Source organism: Aotus nancymaae, unplaced genomic scaffold, assembly GCF_030222135.1.
Source record: "Aotus nancymaae isolate 86718 unplaced genomic scaffold, 86718_ANA_hifiasm-v0.15.2.pri h1tg000028l, whole genome shotgun sequence".
NCBI lineage: Eukaryota > Metazoa > Chordata > Mammalia > Primates > Aotidae > Aotus > Aotus nancymaae.
The window spans coordinates 25828942-25855471 of NW_026988441.1; the positions used below are offsets into that span (position 1 = coordinate 25828942).

A 26530-nucleotide genomic window follows, 5' to 3' on the forward strand; every position below is an offset into this window, starting at 1 on the left:
GGGCGCGGTGGCTCACGCCTGTAATCCCAGCACTTTGGGAGGCCGAGGCGGGTGGATCACGAGGTCAAGAGATCGAGACCATCCTGGTCAACATGGTGAAACCCCGTCTCTACTAAAAATACAAAAAATTAGCTGGGCATAGTGGCGTGTGCCTGTAATCCCAGCTACTCAGGAGGCTGAGGCAGGAGAATTGCTTGAACCCGGGAGGCGGAGGTTGCAGTGAGCGGAGATCGCGCCATTGCTCTCCAGCCTGGGTAATAAGAGCGAAACTCCGTCTCAAAAAAAAAAAAAGAAAGAAAGAAAAAAAGAAAACATTTGGCTTAAATGCAAAAGTCCTGGCAGAGAGAAGGCAGACTGAAGCCTGGCCAGCTCAACCACGCCTCTTCCTGCTCGGCTATCACTCAGTGACAAAAGGGCGGGGCCACGTTGCGCATGCGTATTGCGGACGTCGCCATTCCTGGCCTGTGGCAAAACTGCGTCTCACCTGCTCCTAAGGGCTGTAGGTGGCTCTGGTGCATCCTTTGTCGCGCCTTGACCTGTAGGTACTGACATCAGTAGGGAGGACACCGGGACTTCCCGAACGCTGGGAAATGGTGAGTGTGCGGGGCCTGTGTCCGAGGGAAGGTTTCTGGTTGGAACCGTCTGTGGCCGAGGCCGGGGACCTCCTTGCAGTCAACTCGGGGGTCTGCAGACCCCGGGGCCACCACGGGCGCAGATCAGCCTCGGTTCTCTCCGTGGGGGCTGGACCGGCAGCCGGGATCCCCAGCGTCCTGTCCCGGCCCCGCGCCGCGACCTCGGCCCCCGGCCCTGGAGCCCCTCACTGGACAGCTGCGCGCCCGCAGCCCCGCGTCTCCCCGGATTGTTCGGTGACAGCGGGAGGGTCTTGGGGAGATCCCATCTCGGTCTGTGTGTTTTGTGCGTTTAAGAATCCACTTGGCTGGAAACCTCACGATGAATCCACGGGCGCATTTCCTCACTTGTGAGAACCGAAGCCTGGGGAGGTCCTGGGGTTTCCTCACTTGTGGGAACCGAAGCCTGCCAGGGTCAGGAGGACAAGAGGAGCTCCCAGAGTCCTGTGGCTGCTCAGACGCCCCTGCCCTCATCACCAGGGACTGACCCCCTCTAGTGCTCCCAGCACTCAAGCCTAGGAGTGTTTTTGACCTTCTGAATGTGGGCTCTCTTTTTGAACTGCGGGGAAGGGGACTCCTTTTCTTAACTGATCAGAAAGTTTGAGTTTCTTCCCTTTGGACTCCTTGATCAAATATTAATTCTAGCCACCCTTAATTCTAGTTTCTCTTCGCTCCGGGTAATTTTGTTCCCATGTGTTAATGTGTACGATTTTTTAGTTTCTTTGGTTTGTGGATGGAGTTTATTGTGAGCTTGTTCAGTTTCTTTTAAATTTTCTTGTTTGTGTGTGTTTATCTGTGTGGTTTCTAGCCAAGGGATTTCTCCTATGTTGGAGTGCCATGATGATGGAAAATCTCTGTATGTTGTTTCTTTTATGTAAGTGGTAAGTTTTGAGGTGTTTGTGAGAGTGATGTTTATGACATATACCATTTTGATACATTCTGATTGTAAGTATATGTTGTGATTTTCTTTCCACGTGTGGTTGTAATAGGTCAGTGTGTTTTTCTCTGAGCAGTTATCCTGTGGAAGTTTCCTAAGTCTAGAGTCATTTTGGGGTTTTTGTTTTTGTTTTTGTTGTTGTTTGTTTGTTTGAGACGGAGATTCTCTCTGTCACCCAGGCTGGAGTGCAATGGCATGATCACGGCTCACTGCAACCTCTGCCTCCATAGTTCAAGCAATTCTTCTGCTTTAGCCTCCTGAATAGCTGAGATTACAGGTGCCTGCAACCACGCCTGGTTAAGTGTTGTATTTTTTACTAGAGATGTTAGCCACGCTGGTCTTGAACTCCTGACCTCAGGTGATCCACTTGCCTCGGGCTCCCAAAGTGCTGGGATTACAGGCATGAGCCACCGCACCTGGCTAATTGTGGGTATTTTTTTGATGCTGTTAGGTGAGTAATGTAGTTTGGGTACCATATCCTGAAAGGTGTCGTATATAGTGTTTCATCATTGGAATACTAATTATCTTTTTTATTTTTGTTTTTGGAATACTAATTATTTTTGTATAAAATCTTATCAATAAATAATGGTTTTTCTAAGGTGGGTATTTGTAGATCATTTATCTGTAGCTGTACTTTGGTCAAAAGCTAGTAGTAAGTCTCCTCGTCTTAATTCAAGTAGGCTTAATATATATCACCTTGAATCTTCACATCCTGATGGTTTGGATGTATCCAGATGAACCATAGCTGCTGTATGCCAATGCTTTGTAAATAATTTTCCTGATTGTGTTGTGTTTCTTTCTTTCTTTTTTTTTTTTTTTTTGTTTATTAAGACGGGGTTTCACCATGTTGGTCAGGCTGGTCTTGAACTCCCGACCTCAGGTGATCTGCCTGCCTTGGCCTCCAAAGTGCTTGGATTACAGGCGTGAGCCACCACGCCCGACCCCGTGTTGTGTTTCTTACGTTATTCCAAGTCTGAGTTAGTAAAGTACTTCGCTTAGTACGTTGTTTGCAGTCAGTCTTTCATCATTAAGTTTCTTAATGTAAATAGATTGGTTTTTAAGATGCCCACCTTGTAATCAGTATTGTAATTAAACACCTTTTGATATGCTGTGAGGTCATATATATGAGTCATCATTGATTGTATTTCATTAAGTGTCTGTGAGATAGAGGAGAGTATGGAAGTGGTAGTTGACACATGGGAGTTAAGTTTGTGTTTAAAATCAAACCTTGCTCTTAAGAAATAAAACTGCAGGCTGGACGAGGTGGTTCACATGTGTAATCCCAGCACTTTGGGAGGCCGAGGTGGGCAGATCACCTGAGGTCAGGAGTTCAAGACCAGCCTAATCAGTATGGCAAAGCCCGTCTCTACTAAAAATACAAAAACATTAGCCAGGCATGGTGGTGCACACCTGTAATCTCAGCTACTCGGGAGGCTGAGGCAGGAGAATTAGAATTGCTTGAACCCAGGAGGCAGAGGTTGCAGTGAGCCAAGATCATGCCATTGCACTCCAGCCTTGAGACTGTCTCAAAAAAAAATTAAATACATAAATAAAGGTAGTTGCATATACTGTTTGCCATCCAATGTGAATTTAGCATATGTGATTTTAGGTATGAGTTGGCGATGTATTCGAGGCTCGGGAATTTTTCTCGTGGCTTTAGGAGTAGTGGTAGGAACAGAAGTAGTAGTAGTAGTAGTTGTTGCATCTGTTATATCCCTTTTATATTCTAAAATATTTTAGGCTGCATGCATTGGCTCACACCTATAATCCCAGCGCTTTGGGAGGCCAAGGTGGGAGGATGGCGTGAGGCCAGGAGTTTGAGACCAGCAACATAGAAAGACCCTATCGCTATTAAAAAAAAAAAAAAAATTGCTGGGCGCAGTGGCTCACGCCTGTAATCCCAGCACTTTGGGAGGCTGAGGCAGATGGATCACGAGGTCAAGAGATGGAGACCATCCTGGTCAACATGGTGAAACCCCGTCTCTACTAAAAATACAAAAAATTAGCTGGGCATGGTGGCGCGTGCCTGTAATCCCAGCTCCTCGGGAGGCTGAGGCAGGAGAATTGCCTGAACCCAGGAGGCGGAGGTTGTGGTGAGCCGAGATCGTGCCATTGCACTCCAGCCTGGGTAACAAGAGCGAAACTCCATCTCAAAAAAAAAAAAAAAATTAACTATTTTATTCTATTTGTGTCAATGTTTGATATTAATTATCAGATCTGTAATATGTATCTAATTAAACACAACACTGTAACAACTAACATGTAACAATACTCAATGGGTAAATTTCATCTTAAACTCTTCCTTAAGCAGCATAGTAGAGAGTTGCTTCTAGCAGCAGTATGTACCAAGCAAAATAATTTGTTTTCTCCTCTCTCATTAAGCAGTTAAGCAATACAACTTATGTAACAGGTTAGTAGCCAAGCCAGACCACCGGGGTCCTTGGAGTCTGTAGGTTCAGCTAAGCCTCGGATGGTTTCTAATGCTGCATTTAGTTCACAAATGTTAAGAACAGAAACGTGGCACTTAGGTTCTACCAGGTCTGGTCTGACATCCGTTCTGAGCCTGACCGGCCAGAATCAAGCAATTCTACCTCAGCCTCCTGAGTAGCTGAGACTACAGGTGTCCGCCACCAAACCCAGCTAATTTTTGTATTTTTAGTAGAGACAGGGTTTCACCATATTGGCCAGGCTGGTCTCGACCTCCTGACCTTGTGATTCTCCTCAGCCTCCCAAAGTTCTGGGATTAAAGGCGTGAGCCACCGCACCCAGCCCCAGGTTGTTGTTCTTAAGCAAGTAAACTAGTTATTCCAGGGATGGCTAGAGGTGATGTTGAAGTTAAAAATACTAGGTGAGTGGCAAGCAAAACTGGATTAAAGTGTACCTTAAATTATTCTTTTTTTTTTTTTTTTTTTGAGACAGAGTTTCGCTCTTGTTACCCAGGCTGGAGTGCAATGGCGCGGTCTCGGCTCACCACAACCTCCGCCTCCTGGGTTCAGGCAATTCTTCCTGCCTCAGCCTCCCGAGTAGCTGGGATTACAGGCACGTGCCACCATGCCCAGCTAATTTTTTGTATTTTTAGTAGAGACGGGGTTTCACCATGTTGACCAGGATGGTCTCGATCTCTTGACCTCGTGATCCACCCGCCTCGGCCTCCCAAAGTGCTGGGATTACAGGCTTGAGCCACCGCGCCCGGCACCTTAAATTATTCTTATGGAAATATTGATGCAATCAGTGATTTGAAGAAAACAGTGTAGTGCTATATTGCAGAAGGTGTAACAAATCTAGGTCTAGTGAGAATTTGGAGAAAAGTTGGAGATTCTGTATAATTCTAAGTCTCCTCTTTTTCCTGTAGTCAATAAGTATTTCTGTGTCCATGGGCCAAGATCTCCTGCTGGGAGATAGTGTTGTCATTTAGTCAAATCTCACCTTCTAAGGTATGATCTTTCTATCATTGCCAAGGTTGGTTGATTAAAGTAAGAATAGGAGGTTATTCTTATAAACTCTTTTTCTTTTTTTCTTTTCTTTTTTTTTTTTTTTTGAGATGGAGTCTCTCTCTGTCGCCCACGCTGGAGTGTGGTGGTATGATCTCGGCTCACTGCAACCTCCGCCTCCCAGGTTCAAGTGATTCTACTGCCTCAGCCTCCTGAGTAGCTGGGATTACAGGCGTGCACCACCACTCCTGGCTGTTTGTATTTTTAGTACAGATTGGGTTTCACCATGTTTGTCAGGCTGGTCTCAAACTCCTGACCTCATCATCCGCCCACCTCAGCCTCCCAAAGTGCTAGGATTACAGGCTTGAGCCACTGTGCTCCGCCAAACCCTTTCTCTTTGATTTAAATTAAAACATGCTAGGTTAAGAGCTTCTTGGAGTGTGCTAATTTTGTCTAAAGTTTTCAATTCTCTTTTTAGTAGCCCGTTAAATCTCTATATACATCTTGCTGCTATGGGATTATAGGGTAGGTGGAAATTCTGTTGTGTATCTCATTGCTCTGATGTCACTTGTGTAGTCCTTGATGTTCAATGAGTTCCCTGATTATTTTCGACTTTAGAGGCTTCCAGTTATTTTAGAGGCTCTTAGAAAATTGAGCTGCCCAATTTCCTGGCAGGGCATGGTGCCTCACACCTGTAATTCCAGCACTTTGGGAGGCCGAGGTGGGTGGATCACTTGAGGTCAGGAGTTTGAGACTAGCCAGGCCAATGCGGCAAAACCCCATCTCTACTAAAAATACAAAAAAAAATTAGCCGGGTATGGTGGCACCATGCCTGTAGTCCCAGCTACTCGGGAGGCTAAGGCAGGAGAATCACTTGAACTTGGGAAGCAGAGGTTGCAGTGAGCGAGGATCACTCCATTGCACTCCAGCCTGAGTGACGGGTGACAGAGTAAGACTCTGTGTCCAAAAAAAAAAAAAAAAAATGCCGGATTCAGTGGCTCACTCCTGTAATGTCAGCACTTTGGGAGGCCGAGGCAGGCAGATTACCTGAGGTCAGGAGTTCAAGACCAGTCTGGCCAACATGGAGAAACCCCATGTCTACTACAAATACGAAAATTAGCTGGGTGTGGTGGTGGGCACCTGTAATCCCAGCAACTCAGGAGGCTGAGGCAGGAGAATCACTTGAACCCAAGAAACAGAGGTTGCATGACCTGAGATTGCATCATTGCACTTCAGCCTGGGTGACGAGAGCAAGACTCTGTCTCAAAAAAAGAGAAAAAAAAGATATGTTTTATGTTCCAGAATGTGGGCTCTCTTGGTGAATGCTCCGTGTGAACTTGAGAAGAGTGGATATCCTGCGATTGCTGGTCTAAGTGTTTTGCTTTTCAGTCTAGTTGATGGTACTGTTCAGTTCAACAGTGTCCTTCCTGATTATCTGCTGCTGGATCTCCTATCCCTAATAGAGAGGTGTAAAGTCTCCAGCTATGCTCCGTGGCTCCATGCAGTTCTCCTGCACTTCTGTCGGTTTTGCCTCATTATTTTGCCACTCTGTTTTTGTGCACATACACACTAAGGATTGCCCTGTCTTCTCTGTGAATTGATCAGTTTGTTATTATGGAGATTTCCAGGTTATGAAGTCAGCTTTGTCTGAAATTAACATAGCTATGATCACTTTTCTTTTTCTTAGTGTTAGCATGGCATATCTTTCTTCGTTCCTTTATTTTATTTTATTTTTATTTATTTATTTTATTTTATTATTTTTATTTTTTTTTGAGATGGAGTTTCGCTCTTGTTACCCAGACTGGAGTGCAATGGTGCGATCTCGGCTCACCGCAACCTCCGCCTCCTGGGTTCAGGCAATTCTCCTGCCTCAGCCTCCTGAGTAGCTGGGATTACAGGCACGCGCCACCGTGCCCAGCTAATTTTTTGTATTAGTAGAGACGGGGTTTCACCATGTTGGCCAGGATGGTCTCGATCTCTTGACCTCGTGATCCACCCGCCTCGGCCTCCCAAAGTGCTGGTATTACAGGCGTGAGCCACCGTGCCCAGCCCCATTCCTTTATTTTTAATGTATCTGTGTCTGGGTATTTAAAGTGTGTTTCTTTTCAACACCATATATTGGATCCATTATTGACAGTATCTGTCCACCATTTGTTGTGTTTAGACCATTGATGTTTGACACGTTATTGATTTTGTTGTGTTAATGTCTCCCTTTTTCCTTTTATGTTTTTCTTTTTTTTTTTTTAAAGACAGGGTTTCACCATGTTGGTCAGGCTGGTCTTGAACTCCCGACCTCAGGTAATCCGCCCGCCTTGGCCTCCAAAGTGCTGGGATTACAGGCGTGAGCCACCGCGCCCGGCCTTCTTTTAGGTTTTCCTATTCGTTGTTGTTCTTCTTTTCGCATCTTCCATTCTTTTTCTACCGTTATCTGCATTCATTAAGGATTTTTCCTGATGCCATTTTTCTCCCCACTCAGCACACCAATTATAGTTTGTTGTTTTTTTTAATACTTTTAGTGATTGCCTTTGAGTCTGTAGTACATGCTTACAAATGACCCAAGTCCTCTTTTAAAGAACACTGTACTACCTCACTGGTTGCACAAGTACCTCATGAAAAAGTATTCCCAATTCCGCCTTTCCTGTCCTCTGTAACATTGCTCCCATACGTATCATTTATCCATAAGCCGGACTTACCATATATATTGTTCTTGTTAGTGTTTTGGACAAACTTCTATGTCAGATTAAAAAAAAAAAAAAACAGCCGGGCGCGGTGGCTCATGCCTATAATCCGAGCACTTTGGGAGGCCGAGGCGGGTGGATCACGAGGTCAAGAGATCGAGACCATCCTGGTCAACGTGGTGAAACCCCGTCTCTACTAAAAATACAAAAATTAGCTGGGCATGGTGGTGCGTGCCTGTAATCCCAGCTACTCAGGAGGCTGAGGCAGGAGAATTGCCTGAACCCAGGAGGCGGAGGTTGCGGTGAGCCAAGATCGCGCCATTGCACTCCAGCCTGGGTAACAAGAGCGAAACTCCGACTCAAAAAAAAAAAAAACAAAAAAAAACAGATTGTATTTTCTTGCATTTATTTCTTCTCTAATACGCTTCTTTTCTTTAACGTTTTTCTTTTTTGTAGGAAATTTGTTCTAACAGTTCTTTCAAGGCAGGTGTGCTGGTGACTATCTTTCCTCATCTCTTAAAGCTTTTACTTCTCTTTCATTTGGAGGGATATTCTTGCATCATATAGAATTCTGTGTAGTTGGGGTTTCTTTCTTATAATGATTTAAATATTTCACTCCAGTCTCTTCTTGCTTTCATTTTATGTAAAGAGTCTGGGGCTGGGCGAGGTGGCCCACGCCTGTAATCCCAGAACTTTGGGAGGCCAAGGTGGGCAGATAACTTGAAGCCAGAATTTCTGTATCAGCCTCGCCAACGTGGCAAAATGCCTTCTCTACTGAAAATGCAAAAAATTAGCTGGGTGCGGTTGTACGTGCCTGTAATCTCAGCTGCTCGGGAGGCTGAAGCAGGAGAATTGCTTGAACCCAGGAGGCGGAGGTTGCGGTGAGCCGAGATCGCGCCATTGCACTCCAGCCTGGGTAACAGAGCGAGACTCTGTCTCAAAAAAAAAAAAAGTCTGACTAAATTTTTATATGTTTTTATAACAAATACGTTGTTTTTTCCTCCCTGTAACTTCTTTCAAGGTTTGTCTTTGTCTTTTAATTTTTTCCTTGAATATGATATACCCAGGTGTGGATTTTGGGGTATTTATGTTGCTTGGTGTTTCTGGATATGTCCTTTCATGTATATCATTAATTTTGGGAAATTATCAGTCATTATTGCTTCAATTATTTCTTCAGTTCCTTTCTCTTCTTTAGTTAGTACTATTATTTGTATGTTCTACTTTTTGTAATTTTCTGACAGGTTTTGGATCTTGTGATGTCTTTGTTTCTCCTTTTCAGTTTGGCAAGTTTTACTGAAAGTTCTTCGAAATCACTGATCGTCTCTTCAGACATTTGCACTGTATTGATGAACCTCTAAAGCTGCTCTTCATTTCTGTTGCAGTGTATTTTATGTCCTTCATTACCTTTTGATTCTTTGTTAGAATTTCTATATCTCGGCCAGGCGTGGTGGCTCACTCCTGTAATCCCACCACTTTGGGAGGCTGAGGCAGGGGGATCACCTGAGGTCAGGAGTTCAAGACCAGCCTGATCAACATGGAGAAACCCCGTCTCTACTAAAAATACAAAATTAGCCCAGTGTGATGGCACATGCCTGTAATCCCAGCTACTCGGGTGGCTGAGGCAGGAGAATCACTTGAACCCAAGAAGCGCAGGTTGTGGTGAGCCACGATTGTGCGTTGCACTCCAGCCTGGGCAACAAGAGCAGAACTCCATCTCAAAAAAAAAAAAAAGAATTTCTGTATCTCCGCTTAAATTGTCTGTTTTTCTTTTCATGTGGTTCACTATTTCCATGAGAACTTAGTATATTAATCGTATTTGGTTTAAATTTCCGATCTGACAATTCCAACATCTCTTCTACACCTAATCTGGTTCTGGGTTCTAACTCTGTTCTTTTTTTTTTTTTTTTTTTTTTTTTTTTTTTTGAGACGGAGTCTCGCTCTTGTTACCCAGGCTGGAGTGCAATGGCGCGATCTCGGCTCACCGCAACCTCCGCCTCCTGGGTTCAGGCAATTCTCCTGCCTCAGCCTCCTGAGTAGCTGGGATTACAGGCACGCGCCACCATGCCCAGCTAATTTTTTTTGTATTAATAGAGACGGGGTTTCACAATGTTGACCAGGATGGTCTCGATCTCTCGACCTCGTGATCCACCCGCCTCGGCCTCCCAAAGTGCTGGGATTACAGGCTTGAGCCACCGCGCCCGGCCTCTAACTCTGTTCTTAAAGCCTTTTCATATTTCATATAACTTTTGTTGAAAACTGGACAAGATGTACTGGGAAAAAGAAACTGAGGTCAACAGCCCTTGAGTGTGAGGTTTTCGGTTTATCCTACTTGGTTTTGTCTGTGTTTACTGTTTTCAGTAGCTGTGGATGGCAGAGGATAAAATTTCCTTTGGTGTCCCTGGTGTCCTTGCTTTTCTCTTTCCTGTCATCTTTAGGGTTCTCTAGACACCTGTTAAATAAGGTCTAAAACATGCAGAAAGAAACAGTGCAATATTTTTCATTGTAGTCATCTGTTTTTACACAGAAACCCTAATGACAATACTGGTAAGATGTCAGTAGAGGAAAAACATGTTATAGTCCAATGATTTGATCTCAGTCTTTTTTTTGTTTTTTATTTTTGAGACGGAATCTCGCTCTGTCACCAGGCAGTAGTGCAGTGGCATGATCACGGCTCACTGCAACCTCTGCCTCCTGGGTTCAAGCAATTCTCCTGCCTCAGCCTCCCAAGTAGCTGGGATTACAGCATGCACCACGATGCTCAACTAATTTTTGTTTTTGTTTTTTGTGTTTTTTTTTGAGATGGAGTTTTGCTCTTGTTGCCCAGGCTGGAGTGCAATGGGGAGATCTCAGCTCAGTGCAATGTCTGCCTCCCAGGTTCAAGCGATTCTCCTGCCTCAGCCTCACAAGTAGCTGGGATTACAGGTGCATGTCACCACACCTGGCTAATTTTGTATTTTTAGTAGAGATAGGGTTTCTCCATGTTGGTCAGGCTGGTCTCGAACTCCTGACCTCAGGTAATGCGCCTGCCTTAACCTTGGTGATCTGCCCACCTCGGACTCCCCAAGTGCTCGGATTACAGGTGTGAGCCACCACACCCGGCCATATGTGAACTTCTTACAGATTGAGTATAGATCCCCAGTACCACCAGTCTCACCCATCCTCCTGTAAACATATGTGGAATGTTTCAGAACTCAGTCTCCTTTGAGGATGTGGCTGTGAACTTCACCCTGGAGGAGTGGGCTTTGCTAGATTCTTCACAGAAAAAGCTCTACAAAGATGTGATGCAGGAGACCTTCAAGAACCTGGTCTGTCTAGGTAAGGATATCAACATTTCTCTCCTTAGTTAAATACAGAACACAGAACAAGTGTTCCTTGCTCCACAGCTGTGTTCCAAAATCTGAAATGTGGAAAGGGAATCCTTTGGTGATTGAATCAGACAGAGTCACAACTCATCATGAAATGAGACTGTAACAATTTTCTGTAATTTCTAATAGTTTATAATGATGTTTCTGGGTGTGCATTGTAGGAAAAAGGTGGGAAGACCAGGACATTGAGGATGACCACAGAAACCTGGGGAGAAATCGAAGGTGAGTTGCAGCCACAGAAGAGTAGTGGCCTGTGGGGGAATTTCACAAGAAAGCAAACAAAACAATAAGCACAGCTTCAAATTTACTTATTCCTAGAAAATTTCCACTGAATGTTTTCTTAAAAACATCATAGATGTTCAGGATGTGAAAAATAAATCACTTTGAAATAGCATTTAGAAACCCTTCTATAAATATGACTCTTGGCCAGGCATAGTAGTTCATGCTGGTAATCCCAGCAGTTTGGGAGGCTGAGGTAGAATGATCACTTGAGGCCAGAAATTCAAGACCAACCTGGGTAACATACCAAGGCCTCATCTAAAAAGAAAAAAATTAGCCGGGCATGGTGGCACGCATCTATAGTCCCAGCTACTCAGGAGGCTGAGGTGGGAGGATCAGTTGAGCCCAGGAATTCAAGGCTTCAGTGAGCTGTGATCGTGCCACTGCACTCCAACCAGGGTGAGAGAATGAGACTCCATCTCATCTCATTTTTATTAAAAAAAAAAAAAATTGACTTTGGATCATAACTATGGTTGAGTCTTCTTCAGATCATTGAATATATTAACTTCCAAAACAATTCAGACAGGGCAAATATCCTACACTTTCTCTGAAAATGGTTAAAATGTAATTCTCCTACCTACTAATAAATATAAAATAATTAATTAAAAAGCCACTAATTATGTGCTGCTCATTCTTTACAGAGGTCATATGGTTGAGAGACTCTGTGAAAGTAGAAAAGGTAGCAAATGTAGAGAAACCACTAGCCAGATGCCAAACGTTAACATCAGCAAGGAAACTTTTACTGGAGCAAAACGACGTGAATGCAGCTTTTGTGGGAAAGACTTCGTGCATCATTCATCCCTTAATAAGCACATGAGATCTCACACTGGTCAGAAACCAAATGAGTATCAGGAATATGAAAAGCAACCATGTGAACGTAAAGTGCTTGGGAAAACCTTCAGTTATCGCCACTGTTTTCAAAAACATGAAAGAACTCACACTGGAGGGAAGCCCTATGAATGTAAACAGTGTGGGAAAGCCTTTATATATTACCAACCTTTTCAAAGACATGAAAGGACTCATACTGGAGAGAAACCCTATCAATGTAAACAATGTGGAAAAACCTTTGTATATTACCAGTCTTTTCAAAAACATGCTCATATTGGAAAGAAACCCTATGAATGTAAACAGTGTGGGAAAGCCTTTATATGTTACCAGTCTTTTCAAAGACACGAAAGGACTCACACTGGAGAGAAACCCTATGAATGTAAACAATGTGGTAAGGCCTTCAGTTGTCCCACTTACTTTCGAATTCATGAAAGAACTCACACTGGAGAAAAACCCTATAAATGTAAAGAATGTGGTAAAGCCTTCAGTTTTCTCAGTTCTTTTCGAAGGCATAAAAGGACTCATAGTGGAGAGAAACCATACGAATGTAAAGAATGTGGAAAAGCCTTCTTTTATTCTGCAAGCTTTCGAGCACATGTAATAACACACAGTGGAGCACGACCTTATAAGTGTAAAGAATGTGGGAAAGCCTTCAACTCTTCTCATTCCTGTCGAGTGCATGAAAGAAATCATATTGGAGAAAAACCATATGAGTGTAAACAATGCAGCAAATCATTCAGTTGGTCCATTTCTCTTCGAATGCATGAAAGAACTCATACTGGAGAGAAACCTTATGAATGTAAGCAGTGTCGTAAAGCCTTCAGTTTCTCAAGTTCCCTTCGGGAACATGAAACAACTCACACTGGAGAGAAACCCTATGAATGTAAACAATGTGGGAAAACCTTCAGCTTTTCAAGTTCCCTTCAAAGACATGAAAGGACTCACAATGCAGAGAAACCATATGAATGTAAACAGTGTGGGAAAGCCTTCAGGTGTTCAAGTTATTTTCGAATTCATGAAAGATCTCACACTGGAGAGAAACCCTATGAATGTAAACAGTGTGGAAAAGTTTTCATTCGTTCCAGTTCCTTTCGACTGCACGAAAGAACACACACCGGAGAGAAACCCTATGAATGTAAACAATGTGCTAAAACCTTCAGTTTTTCAAGTTCCCTTCGAGAACATGAAAAAATTCACACCGGGAATAAGCCTTTTGAATGTAAACAATGTGGTAAAGCCTTCCTTCGTTCCAGTCAAGTTCGATTGCACGAAAGGACTCACACTGGAGAGAAACCGTATCAGTGTAAACAGTGTGGAAAAGCATTCATTTCTTCCAGTAAATTTCGAATGCATGAGAGAACTCACACAGGAGAGAAACCCTATCGATGCAAACAATGTGGGAAAGCCTTCAGATTTTCAAGTTCTGTTCGAATTCATGAAAGATCTCACACTGGAGAGAAACCTTATGAATGCAAACAATGTGGAAAAGCCTTCATTTCTTCCAGTCACTTTCGACTGCATGAACGGACTCATACTGGAGAGAAAGCCTAAGAATGTAAGCAGCATTCTAAAGCCTTCAGTTGTTCCAGTTCTTTCTGAATACACGAAAGAGTTCATACTGGACAGAAGCTGTGTGAATACAAATATTGTTTTGAAGCCCTTGATTGTTCCAGTTTCTTTTGAACACATGAAAGAATTGCCACTGGTGAAAAACTACATGAATGTAAACATTGTGATTAAGCCTTCAGTTGACCTAATTCATTTTAAAGACAAGACTCCTGCTGCAGTGAAATCTGTTGAAAAAAAAAATGGGCCAGGCACTCACGCCTGTAATCCCAGCACTTTGGGAGGCCGAGGCAGACAGATATTTGAGGTCAGTTTGAGACAAGTTTGGCCAACATGGTGAAACCCCATCTCTACTAAAAATTACCAAAAAATTATCCAGTCATGGTAGTGCATACCTATAATCTCAGCTACTCAGGAGGCTGAGGCAGGAGAATTGCTTGAACCTGGGAGGCAGAGGTTGTAGTGAGCTGAGATCATGCCACTGCACCCCAGCCTGGGCAACAGAGCAGAACACTGTCTGAAGAAAAAAAAAAGAGTGGGATAATCTTCAACTGTCCTCTAGAGTGTGAATATATGAAAGGACTCAGAGTGGGGGTAAAGTCTATAAATGTAAGAAATTTGGGAAAGCCTTCACACAGCCTTTTGAGCACACATGAGCATGTATACTGGAGAGAAACCCTATAAATATTAAGAATGCGGGAAATTCTTCATCCTAGTTTTTTTGTTGTTGTTGATGATGATACAAAAGTATTTTCATTTAATAAAGATTGTCAGGTTATATTTAATGAGACACAAAGTATCACATTCACAGCCCAGTAATGTTATGATCTTATAAATTATAAACTTTGTGTTTAAAATTGGAACATAAGGGCCGGGCATGGTGGCTCATGCCTGTAATCCCAGCACTTTGGGAGGCCGAGACGGGTGGATCACGAGGTCAAGAGATCAAGACCATCCTGGTCAACATGGTGAAACCCCATCTCTACTAAAAATACAAAAATTAGCTGGGCATGGTGGCACGTGCCTGTAGTCCCAGCTACTCAAGAGGCTGAGGCAGGAGAATTGCCTGAACCCAGGAGGTGGAGGTTGCAGTGAGCCGAGATCGTGCCATTGCACTCCAGCCTGAGTAACAAGAGCGAAACTCCATCTCAGAAAAAGAAAAAATAAAAAAATAAAAAATAAAATAAAATTGGAACATATTCTCATTATGCTTTCCAAAGGACATATTGATTTAGATGTGATTCATTCTTCAATGGAGTCTACAGAAGAAACCATATGAGAGCTAATTTCCAATTCAGCAACAGCATTTTTTACTTCTGTAGTTATTTCTATCCAGTTGTAATTTTTTCTATCCCATCTGGCTGAGTCTTGGTTGAGTAGTTCATGCTGCTGTTTGAAGTCCCTGGTTGTGAGGTAGGGATCCTTAAGTTTTCTCTCATAATATATTCTCTGTTGAGAACTACACTATTAGGATTTTCAACACAGCCAAGTGCAGTGGCTCACGCCTGTAATCCCAGCACTTTGGGAGGCCAAGGCAGGCAGATCACAAGGTCAAGAGATCAAGACCATCCTGGTCAACATGGTGAAACCCTGTCTTTATTAAAAATACAAAAAATTAGCTGGGTGTGGTGGTGCACACCTGTAGTCCCAGCTACTTGGGGGGCTGAGGCAGGAGGATCACTTGCATCTGGGGGGTGGAGGTTGCAGTGAGCCAAGATCATGCCACTGCACTCCAGTCTGGTAACAGAGCAAGATTGCATGTCAAAACAAAAACAAAACAAACAAAAAAAAGATTTTCAACACAAGGTGACTCTTGGACTGGCATTGTAGTAAGAATGGAGAATAAAGATTTGACCTGCTATTTCTCTGTAGAAGCTTGGTGCTGACTGCTGCTAGTATCTCATTCGTTCTGTAGATGGACTTCTAATTTTTCTCTCTCCTGTCTTGCTCTTTCTTCAATCTCCCATTTAAACTAATCTACATATTCTATATCATGTTTATTTCCATACGACTTTTCAGATTTACTACTTCTGTTGCAGTCTTGCCAATGCACCACAATGTAGCAATTTTTATTTTCTGAGGTAGTACTTGAGTTCTTTCTCCTACTTCCAAGAAGATTAAGGAACGTGGACACAAAGGTGAGATTGGAGCAAAAGTTTAATAAAAAAAAGCTCTCCACCACAGAGAGTGGGGCCCAGATGGGTTGCCCATTATGAAGCTGGGTCTGGTTTTTTTTTGTTGTTTTTTTTTAAATTTTTTTTTTTTTTTTTTTTTTTTTTGAGACAGAGTTTCGCTCTTGTTACCCAGGCTGGAGTGCAATGGCACGATCTCGGCTCACCGCAACCTCCGCCTCCTGGGTTCAGGCAATTCTCCTGCCTCAGCCTCCTGAGTAGCTGTTTTTTGTTTTTTGTTTTTTTAATTAATTAATTATTATTATTTTTTTTTTGAGACGGAGTTTCGCTCTTGTTACCCAGGCTGGAGTGCAATGGCACGATCTCGGCTCACCGCAACCTCTGCCTCCTGGGTTCAGGCAATTCTCCTGCCTCAGCCTCCTGAGTAGCTGGGATTACAGGCATGTGCCACCATGCCCAGCTAATTTTTTGTATTTTTAGTAGAGACGGGGTTTCACCATGTTGACCAGGATGGTCTCGATCTCTTGACCTCGTGATCCACCTGCCTCGGCCTCCCAAAGTGCTGGGATTACAGGCGTGAGCCACCGCGCCCGGCTAATTTATTTTTTAAAAGATGGGGTTTCACCATGTTGGTCAGGCTGGTCTTGAACTCACGACCTCAGGTGATCCGCCCACCTTGGTCTCTAAAATGCTTGGATTACAGGCATGAGCCACCATGCCCAGCCCGGGTCTGGGGTTTTGATGGACTGGAAAGGGGAAGGTATGTGCTTACTACTAGTCTGCAGGCTGTCTTGGCAAAGCATGACTCAGCTTGGCCCAGGACCTTGGCCTGGGACCAATCACAGGCTGAACTGATGATTCATAGAGGCTAAAGCATATTTAAAAAAAGAAAGTGCTCACTGGAACCCACCAGAGCCCACCAAGTAAATGCCCACCAAAGTAGTAGAGGATGTTTCCTGGGAGCCTGCTAGTTATGCAAAGGACAAAGGCATTTCTATGTTGGGCCTTGTTTCTTTATTTAAGTGGGCTGAAGGTTTGTGCAAGTTTTCTTGTCTTGAGTGGGCTAAAAATTCTATCTGTGCAGCTGCAGGCATGTCTCTAGGCACAAATCCCTGTGTTAATTATTATTATTTTTTAAAATTCAATCAGAGCACTTGTGATATGTGGGAATAAGGCACTAACCAGTGGGTTGGGGGCTTTGCAGACACCCTTCCCTTGCTGTTTACCTAAGCCAAGCTAGCCAATTCTCACTTCTTGTTCCAACACCTTTTTATTCTTCTCAAATTCTTTACATTTCTGTGGTATCATTTTCATAGATAATTCCTGTTGCAGAACTTGATTGTTTTTAGCTAGATATAGACATTTTGAAGATGCAGCTTCCAGTTCTGCTGTAAGATTATCAGTCGTATCTTTTATCTTATTAATCTGAATATCTATTTCAAGTTGACTAGTTTTTGTTTTTTTTAAAAGGGCTGCTCCTTGCAGAGCAGGGCCACCCCACAAGCAGTGTGCCCAGAGGAGCAGCCTCAAGTTGACTACTTTTTAAATCTCTGTGGAAACTAAACTCTTCAGTTTCATATTCATTTAACTTCTTTTCTGTCATTTCTAAGAGTTTCTTGTACATCCTAGTTCATTTCAAGATCATGAAACCACTCACACATTTAAGAGCAGCTTCTTGAGTGTAAGCAATGTGGAAATGTCTTCAATTACACATGCAACCCTTTCCACCATCTTAGGACAAACTGGAGGACGGAGGAGAAAGGACCGGGGCCCCAACAGGCCTTTCTTGGAATCCAGTCTGAAGTTAAGAAACACTCTCAGCCCTTAGCTCACACACATGACTGCACAGAATTAGGGCTTCCACAATCTGCCTTTCAGTTTCCATCAGTGTCCTTGGTTCAGATCTTTGGGAATGTTGTGGTTCTGAAAATAAAGGTGAATCCCACAGTTCTCCAGTGGCATCTGCCTGTGGCCACCCTAATTCACAGTTGTCAGCATCATGTCATTCCAAGGCCATCTGGAGGTCATCTCTAGCTCCGTTTCCCATCCAAACCCACACTGTAGATTCTTGCCGGTAAATGTGTTTAAAAGTTCACACCAGAACATCTCTCTGTGACAGCCCAGGTAGCTCTAAAGTGAGAGGGCTGGAGAAGCCAAGGCAGAACCTGTGTCATGGGACACATGCCCTTTGGCCATATAAGATCCACTGTCCCGTAACCACCAGCTCTGTACCAACCTCCACAGAAGTCTCGAAACCAACAGTGGTACCACAGAGACATGCCCTACCATGTCCCAGCCACAGGACATAGATGAGATCAGGCATGTTCAGGGTGGTATAGCCATAGACTGCAGGACACAATCAAACTTCTTACTTTCCCTAGCTGGCCCACCCCAGATTTTCTGGCACATTCCACCTGGCTTGGGCCCTGACAATGATGAGGTCTGCTCTCTTCAGTGCGTGTCGTGTGTGCAGCTGCAGGGCTGGTTTCGTAGCCTCGCCTCCAAGGCCAGCACTTATGCTTCATGGAACGGGACCCACCCTGCAGAACTCCAACCTGTGGTGTACGGGAAGTCACCGTGTCAGAGAAGCGCCACCGGCCATGGAGGAGACTTGCTTCATGTCACTCCCAGAACACAAAGTGAACTGAACTCCCAAGAAACTGTTCTGACACCACCGAAGAGTTCCTCCTTTGCTGAGCTGTGCAGCCATGGTAAGTGTCAGCCCCTTCCTTTGGTGGAGGCAGTGCCCACTGTTACCTGGATAGCAAGTCAGAGTGTCCTGTCAGGGACGTGGCAGGAACGAGGGAAGCCAGCTCACCATCCAATCTCACCACAACTTCCTGTCTTTCGCTGGGTACCAGAAGTGACATTTCTCTCACTTCAAGATGTTTAGTCTGAGTTTTGTAGGCCTCCATCCTACCCCAACAGCAGACGTGGGTCAGGGGGTAGCCTTGCCAGGCTTGAGCATGGTGGGGTCCCGTGAGGCCATCTAGAGGTAGTTCTGCTGGCAGATGTGCCTTAGTGGAGGTGGACTACCAGGAAGCGCTCCGAGGACAGCATGCGTCTGAGCCATGAGACCCACGCCTTGCTGCCCTCACGGTGCGCTCAGTGGAAAAGCAAACTGATAAAAGGTGAAGTCATGAGGGATGAGGGATGTTTCTGGAAACATCTACTATTTATAACAGTTGAGGGGCTGGAGCAGCAGCATCAATCCATTTGCAGCCCTTACTTTCGCATACTTGAACTCCCATTTTCTACTTTTACAGAAAAGCACTTTTTTTTTTTTTTTTGAGACAGAGTCTCGCTCTATCACCCAGGCTGGAGTGCAGTGGTGAGATCATGGTTCACTGCAGCCTTGGCCTCCTGGGCTCAAGTGATCCTCCTGCCTCAGCCTCCCAAGTAGCTGGGCCTACAGGTGTGCACCACTACACCTGGCTAATTTTTTTTTTTTTTTTTTGAGGCGGAGTTTCGCTCTTGTTACCCAGGCTGGAGTGCAATGGCGCGATCTCGGCTCACCGCAACCTCCGCCTCCTGGGTTCAGGCAATTCTCCTGCCTCAGCCTCCTGAGCAGCTGGGATTACAGGCACGCGCCACCATACCCAGCTAATTTTTTGTACTTTTAGTAGAGACGGGGTTTCACCATGTTGACCAGGATGGTCTCAATCTCTTGACCTCGTGATCCACCCGCCTCGGCCTCCCAAAGTGCTGGGATTACAGGCGTGAGCCACCGCGCCTGGCCCACACCTGGCTAATTTTTGTATTTTTAGTAGAGATGGGGTTTTGCCACATTGGCCAGGCTGGTCTCAAACTTCTGGCTTCAAGTGATCTGCCTGCCTCAGCCTGGGATTACGAGAGTGGGCCACCACGCCCAGCTTACATTATTTTTCACATGTGAAACTAATGTTGCTTTCCTGGGTAGAATTCCAGTGGTCATGGTTTGCAGGTACAGATTGCTGGATTTGGTTTGCTCTTTTGAGGCTTCGTGCATCTCCATTCAGAAGAGATACTCATGTATAAGTGTATTACACAATACAGCATGGCGTTGACCTTCAGATAACATGAGTTTGAACTGTGTGGGTCCACTTATACATAGATTATTTTTCAACTAAATTCCAATTGAAAATACAGTATTCGGGGCCGGGCATGGTGGCTCACACCTGTAATCCAAGCACTTTGGAGGCCAAGGCGGGTGGATCACCTGAGGTCGGGAGTTCAAGACCAACCTGACCAACATGGTGAAACCCCGTCTTTAAAAAAAAAAGAAAAGAAAAGAAAATACAGTTTTTGTGTGATGCAAAACCCAAGTATATAGAAGGCTGACTTTTTTTTTTTTTTTAAGACAAGGTTTGGCTAGCCCAGTGGCTTGATCTCAGCTTACTGCAACCTCTGCCTCCTGGGCTCAAGCAATCCTCCCACCTCAGCCTCCTGAGTAACTGAGACCACAGACGTACACCATCATGACTGTCTAATTTTTTGGGTTTTTTTTTGTTGTTTTTTTTTTGAGACGGGGAGTCTTGCACTGTCACTGAGACTGGAGTGCAATGGAACAATCTTGGCTCACTGCAACCTCTGCCTCCTGGGTTCAAGGGATTCTCCTGCCTCAGCCTCCCGAATAGCTAGGATTACAGGTGCCTGCCACCACGCCCGGCTAATTTTTTGTATTTGTAGTAGAGATGAGGGTTCACTATGTTGGGCAGGCTGGTCTCAAACTCCTGACCTCATGATTCACCCGCCTCAGCCTCCAAAAGTGCTGGGATTACAGGCGTGAGCCACCGCACCCAGCCTTTAGTACTTTTTTGTAGAGACTGGTTTCACCGTGTTGCTTAGGCTGGTCTTGAACTCGTGAACTCAAGCCATCCACCCACCTTGGCCTCCCAAAGTGCTGGGATTACAAGCGTGAGCCACCGTGCCCGGCCCTGACTTTTCTTATAAGTGGATTCCACAGGGATGATGGCGAGACTTGCGTATGTGTGGATTTTGGTGTGTACTGTGGGGGGGTCCTGGAACCAACACCCCACCTTTACCAAGGGATGACTGCTATCATGTGTGTATGTGTGCTGGGGTGCATCAGTATACATAGATATAAATACATTTAGTATATAGTGTCTAATCCTAGTTTATGTACTTTATTACATATATGGTACACATAGTGTACCACAGTGTTATAATTAACATGTATATATAATTACAAGTTGAACATCCCTGATCTGAAGATCCAAAATGTGAAATGCTCCAAAACTTGAAACTCTTTTTTTTTTTTTCCGAGATGGAGTCTCGCTTTGTCGCCCCTGCTGGAGTGCAGTGGTGCATTCTCGGCTCACTGCAAACTCTACCTTCCGGGTTCACGTGAGTCTCCTGCCTCAGCCTCCTGAGTAGCTGGGACTACAGGCGTGTGCCACCACTCCCGGCTATTTGTTTTTGTATTTTTAGTACAGATGGGATTCCACTATCTTGGCCAGGCTGGCCTCAAACTCCTGATCTCAGGTGATCCGCCCACCTCCTCCTCCCAAAGTGCTGGGATTATAGGCATGAGCCACCACATCCAGCCCAGAATTTGAAACTCTTTCAGATGGTGTGTAAGGCTTTTTTTTTTTTTTTTTTTTACTACAGAGTCTCCAGCCCAGGCTGGAGTTCAGTGGTGCAGTCTTGGCTCACTGCAACCTCTGACACCCAGCTTCAAGCAATCCTCCTCTCTCAGCCTCCCAAGTAGCTGGGACTACAGGCACCCACCACCATGTCCAGCCAATTTTTGTTTTTTTAGTAGAAACAGGGTTTCACCACATTGGTCAGGCTGGTCTCTAACTCCTCACCTGAGGTGATCCACCCATCTTGGCCTCCCAAAGTGCCGGGATCACAGGCCTGAGCTACCTCGCCCCGCCAAGACTCATGTTTGACTGGAATTGACTGAAGGGGACATGTCTCCCCTGAGGAAATTGGTTAACTGGAATCACTGGGACCCCTGAATATGACAGGTACCTCCTCCTCTGGGCTGTGAACGTATGCAACTAATAAACAACTGTCAATCTCTCCTGTTCAGCGTGTTCTGCTGTCCCTCCTATAACGCTAGGGTGCTAATCCCTCCCTCAACAGTTGGTTGAATGGGAGATTCCTGGAACAATTGGCACACAAACAGGATGTCCTAACCAGGACTGAGGACATCCAGGAAGCTTTAACGAACTGTTGCTGGCTGACTTAACTGGTTCCATAATACGTGGAGGGCCACCTGGGACAGAAGCTTCCGTTTCTGGGGGTTTACACCCCGGCCCCCACAGCTCTTTGTCAAGCTGGGCCTTCTCTTCTTACCTGGTACACTCTCATCCCCTGTGATACAGGAAGTGGAAAGAAATTATTTAGGCAGACAGTGAGGGTAAGAGAGTCCTCTGCAGAGTTTCCCTTTTAACAAAAGGCAGGCTCCCAAGTCATTTCTTTTCTAACAAAAAGCAGCCTGAAGAAATGGAGCTGCAAACACAGATAAGCAAGCTGGAAGCTTGCATGGGGGAGGCCCGAAGCTGTGCCAATAGGACAGGGCCACCTGAGGCCGGGCGCAGTGGCTCACACCTGTAATCCCAGTGCTTTGGGAGGCTGAGGTGGGCGGACTGCTTGAGCTCACAAGTTTGAGACCAGCCTGGGCAACATAGCGATACCCTGTTTTTACAAAACATACAAAAATTAGCCTCCCACCCTCACCCCTGCCTCCCTCTGAAAAAAAAAAAATACAAAAATTAGCCAGGTGTGGGGATGCGTGTCTGTAGTCCCAGCTAGTTGGGAGGCTGAGGCAGGAGAATTGCTTGAGTCCAGGAGGTTGAGGTTGTGATGAGCTGTGATTGAGCCACTGCACTCCAGCCTGGGCAACAGAGCAAGACTCTGTCAAAGAAAAGAGATGAGACAGGGTGTGGTGACTCACGCCTGTAATCCCAGCACTTTGGGAGGCAGAGGCAGGCGGATCATGAGGCCAGGAGTTTCAGACCAGCCTGGCCAACATGATGAAACCCCGTCTCTACTAAAAATACAAAAATTAGCTGGGCGTGGTGGTGGGCACCTGTAATCCCAGCTACTCGGGAGGCTGAGGCAGGAGAATCACTTGAACCTGGGAGCCAGAGGTTGCAGTGAGCTGAGATCACACCACCGCAATGCAGCCTGGGCCACAGAGTGAGACTCCATCTCAAAAAGAGAGAGAAAGAAGGCCGGGCGCAGTGGCTCACGCCTGTAATCCCAGCACTTTGGGAGGCCGAGGCGGGTGGATCACGAGGTCAAGAGATCGAGACCATCCTGGTCAACATAGTGAAACCCCGTCTCTACTAAAAATACAAAAAATTAGCTGGGCATGGTGGTGCGTGCCTGTAATCCCAGCTACTCAGGAGGCTGAGGCAGGAGAATTGCCTGAACCCAGGAGGCGGAGGTTGCGGTGGGCCGAGTTCGCGCCATTGCACTCCAGCCTGGGTAACAAGAGCGAAACTCTGTCTCAAAAAAAAAAAAAAAAAGAGAAAGAGAGAGAGAGAGAAGGAAAGGGAAGGGGAGGGAAAGGGAGGGGAGGGGAGGGGGAGAAAGAGAGAAAGAGAGAGAGAGAGGGAGGGAGGGGAGGGGAAAAGGAAAGGAAAGGAAGGGGAAGGGGAGGAAAGGAACAAGGGAGAGGAGGGGAGCAGAGTGAAGGGGAGGGGGAGGGAGGGCAAGGAGCATTTGGTATTAGCCCCTCCAAAGCAGAGAATGCTCTCCCAATGCCAAACCCCAACCAGCGCGCCCAGGCCTTCCTCAGCACTGCGGCTTACCAGTACACCAGAGGGCTCATCTTGAGGTCACAGCGCCACATGTAGGCTGAGTGACCTTACTGCCTGTGGCTTCTAACCCAGCAAAATGGAGTGGCTTCCTCTGGAGGCTGAGGTGGTCCCCTGAAGTTTTCCCCATAACCACCCAAATGATCCACACTACAGATGGTTGACAGACAAAGAACCTGAAACCTGCCACTTTACGTGACTAGAAATCCAAACTATTCTGTGTGTTTTCACACAGAGAAAAGGCAGTCATGGCCAGGCGCGTTGGTTCATGCGTGTAATCCCAGTAGTCTGGGAAGCTGAGGAGGGAGGATCGCTTGAAGCTAGGAGTTTGAGACCAGCCTGGGCAACATAATGAGACCCTGTATCCTTTTTTTTTTTTTTTTTTTGAGACAGAGTCTTGCTCTGCTGCCCAGGCTGGAGTGCAGTGGCATGATCTCAGCTCACGACAACCCCTCCCTCCTGGGTTCAAGCGATTCTCATGCCGCAGCCTCCTGAGTAGTTGGGATTACAGGCACTTGCCACAACTCCTGGTTAAGTTTTGTATTTTTAGTAGAGATGGGATTTTGCCCTGTTGGTCAGGCTGGTCTCGAACTCCTAACATCAGGTGATCCGCCCGCCTCAGCCTCCCAAAGTGCTGGGATCGCAGGCATCAGCCACCACACCCGGCCCAGAGACCCTATATCTTAAAAAATTTAAAAAAATTAGTGGCTGAGTGTGGTGGCAGGTGCCTGTAATCCCAGCTACTCAGGAAGTTGAGGCAGGAGAATTGCTTGAATCTGGGAGGTGGAGGTTGCAGTGAGCGGAGATGGCGCCATTGCACTCCAACCTGGGCAACAGAGTGAGACTCTGTCTCAAAAAAAAAAAAAAAAAAAAAATTAAATCTTTATCACAAAGAAATAAATCTTTATCACAAAGAAATGGGAACTCTGGGACCCCACCAGTTTAAATAAGTTTACATGGCCCAATGTAAGCTGGGTGTTCAAGGATTGGAACTTATTTTTTATTTTAGAGATGGTCTCACTCTGTCTGTAGTGTGGTGGGTGATGTAGCCTCAAACTGGGCTTAAGTGATCATCAGACTTCCAAGCAACTAGGACCACAGGCTCTAACTACCACACTTGGCTCAGTAGTTTTTATTTATTTATTATTTAGAAGGAGTTTCGCTCTTGTTGCCCAGGCTGGAGTGCAATGACGTGATCTCGGCTGACTGCAACTTCCGCCTCCCAGGTTCAAGCAATTCTCATGCTTCAGCCTCCCGTGTAGCTGGGATTACAGGCTTGAACCACCACTCCCAGCTAATTTTTTGTATTTTTAGTAGACTTGGGGTTTTGATACATGGGTTAGGCTGGTCTCGAACTCCTATCTTCAAGCGATCCACCCGCCTTGGCCTCCCAGTGTTGGAATTACGGGCAGGAGCCACTGCACCAGGCCAGATATAACTTTATACTGCTCTTTTTCTCTCTAGTTTCTTAAGCTGGAAGATTACATTATTGATTTAAATGTTTCTTCTTTTCCTGTATGCATCCAATGCTCTAAACGTATCTCTAAGCACTGTTTTTGCTATATCCCCTAATTTTTTATTTTTGAGATGCAGTCTTGCTCTGTTGCCCAGGCTGGAGTGCAGTGGCATGATCTTGGCTCACTGCTACCTTTGCCTCCTGGGTTCAAGCAATTCTCTTGTCTCAGCCTCTTGAGTAGCTGGGATTATAGGTGCACGCCACCACACCTGGGTAATTTTTTGTGTTTTTAGTAGAGACAGGGTTTCACCATGTTGGCCAGGCTGGTCTCGAACTCCCAACCTCAAGTAGTCCACCCATCTCAGCCTCCTAAAGTGCTGGGATTACAGGTGTGAGCCACCACACCCAGCATATCCCACACAAAAAATTTTGACAGTCTTGCTCAAAATTCAAAATCAGTCAATTGGACACACTTCATTACTGTTACTATTTTTGAGACGTAGTATCACTCTGTTGCCCAGGTTGGAGTGCAGTGGCTCAATCTTGGCTCACTGCAACCTCTGACCCCCATGTTCAAGTGATTCTCGTGCCTCAGCCTCCTGAGTGGCTGCGATTACAGCTGTGTGCCACCACACCCAGCTAATTTTTGTATTTTCCTTTGTCAGCCTCTGAGTAGCTGGGATTATAGGTATATGTTACGACACCTGGCTAATTTTTGCATTTTTAGTAGAGAAAGGCTTTCACCATGCTGGCCAGGCTGGTCTCAAACTCCTGACCTCAAGTGATCCACCCGCCTCGGCCTCCCAAAGTGCTGGGATTGCAGGTGTGAGCCACCATGCCCAGCTGTTAACCATTTCCAAACCTACAGATCAGTAGTATCAACTATACTAACCTGGGGGTGCAACCAATCTCCAGAAAGTTTTCATCTTGCAAAACTGAAACTCTGTACCCATCGAATAACAGCTCCTCACTTACCCCTCTCCTCCTCAGCTCCTAGCAACTAACATTCCAGTTCGTGATTCTATGGACAATTTTCCATGAATCATCCGTGTAGGATCACACATTATTTGTCTTTTTGGGACTGGCTTATTTCTGCATAATGTCCTCAAGGTTCATCCATGTTGTAGCATGTGAGAGGATGTCCTTTTATAAGGCTAATGAATATTACATTTTCTGCATATACCATTTTTTTTCTTTTTCCTTTTTCCTTTTTTTTTTTTTTTGAGACAGGGTCTCACTCCATCACCCAGGCTGGAGTGCAGTGGTGCAATCACAGCTCACTGCAGCCTCGACCTCCTGGGCTCAAGTGATCTACCTGTCTTAGCTGCACAGTGTTGAGATTACGAATGTAATCCCAGCTACTTGAGAGGCTGAGGAACAAGGTCAGAAGTTCAAGACCACCCTGGCCAACATGGTGAAACCCTGTCTCTACTAAAAATACAAAAAAATTAGCCAGG

At 45.3% G+C, this 26530-nt stretch overlaps 1 protein-coding gene across 3 annotated transcripts; it reads left to right on the top strand.

The window, feature by feature from the left end:
* The first annotated feature begins 440 nt into the window (after positions 1–440).
* ZNF14 (zinc finger protein 14) lies at positions 441–22724 on the top strand. Of its 3 annotated transcripts, XR_010344325.1 has the most exons (6): positions 453–593; positions 10864–10990; positions 11202–11262; positions 11961–14020; positions 18301–18556; positions 21112–22724. XR_010344325.1 is itself a non-coding variant. In XM_012443638.3 (4 exons), the coding sequence occupies exons 1-4, from the start codon at positions 591–593 to the stop codon at positions 13696–13698; spliced, it is 1929 nt and encodes a 642-aa protein (XP_012299061.2). In that variant the 5' UTR covers positions 441–590; the 3' UTR covers positions 13699–15932. The 3 variants fall into 3 exon arrangements, 1 of the variants encoding a protein (XP_012299061.2); XR_010344324.1 differs by lacking the exon at positions 21112–22724 and having other exon boundaries at positions 18301–19134; XM_012443638.3 differs by lacking the exons at positions 18301–18556; positions 21112–22724 and having other exon boundaries at positions 441–593; positions 11961–15932.
* Positions 22725–26530: the final 3806 nt, after the last annotated feature.

Coding starts and splice junctions, on each gene's coding strand:
- ZNF14 (XM_012443638.3), top strand. Junction 10,991..11,201: donor CAAGAACCTGGTCTGTCTAG/GTAAGGATATCA, acceptor TGTGCATTGTAG/GAAAAAGGTGGGAAGACCAG. Junction 11,263..11,960: donor AACCTGGGGAGAAATCGAAG/GTGAGTTGCAGC, acceptor CATTCTTTACAG/AGGTCATATGGTTGAGAGAC.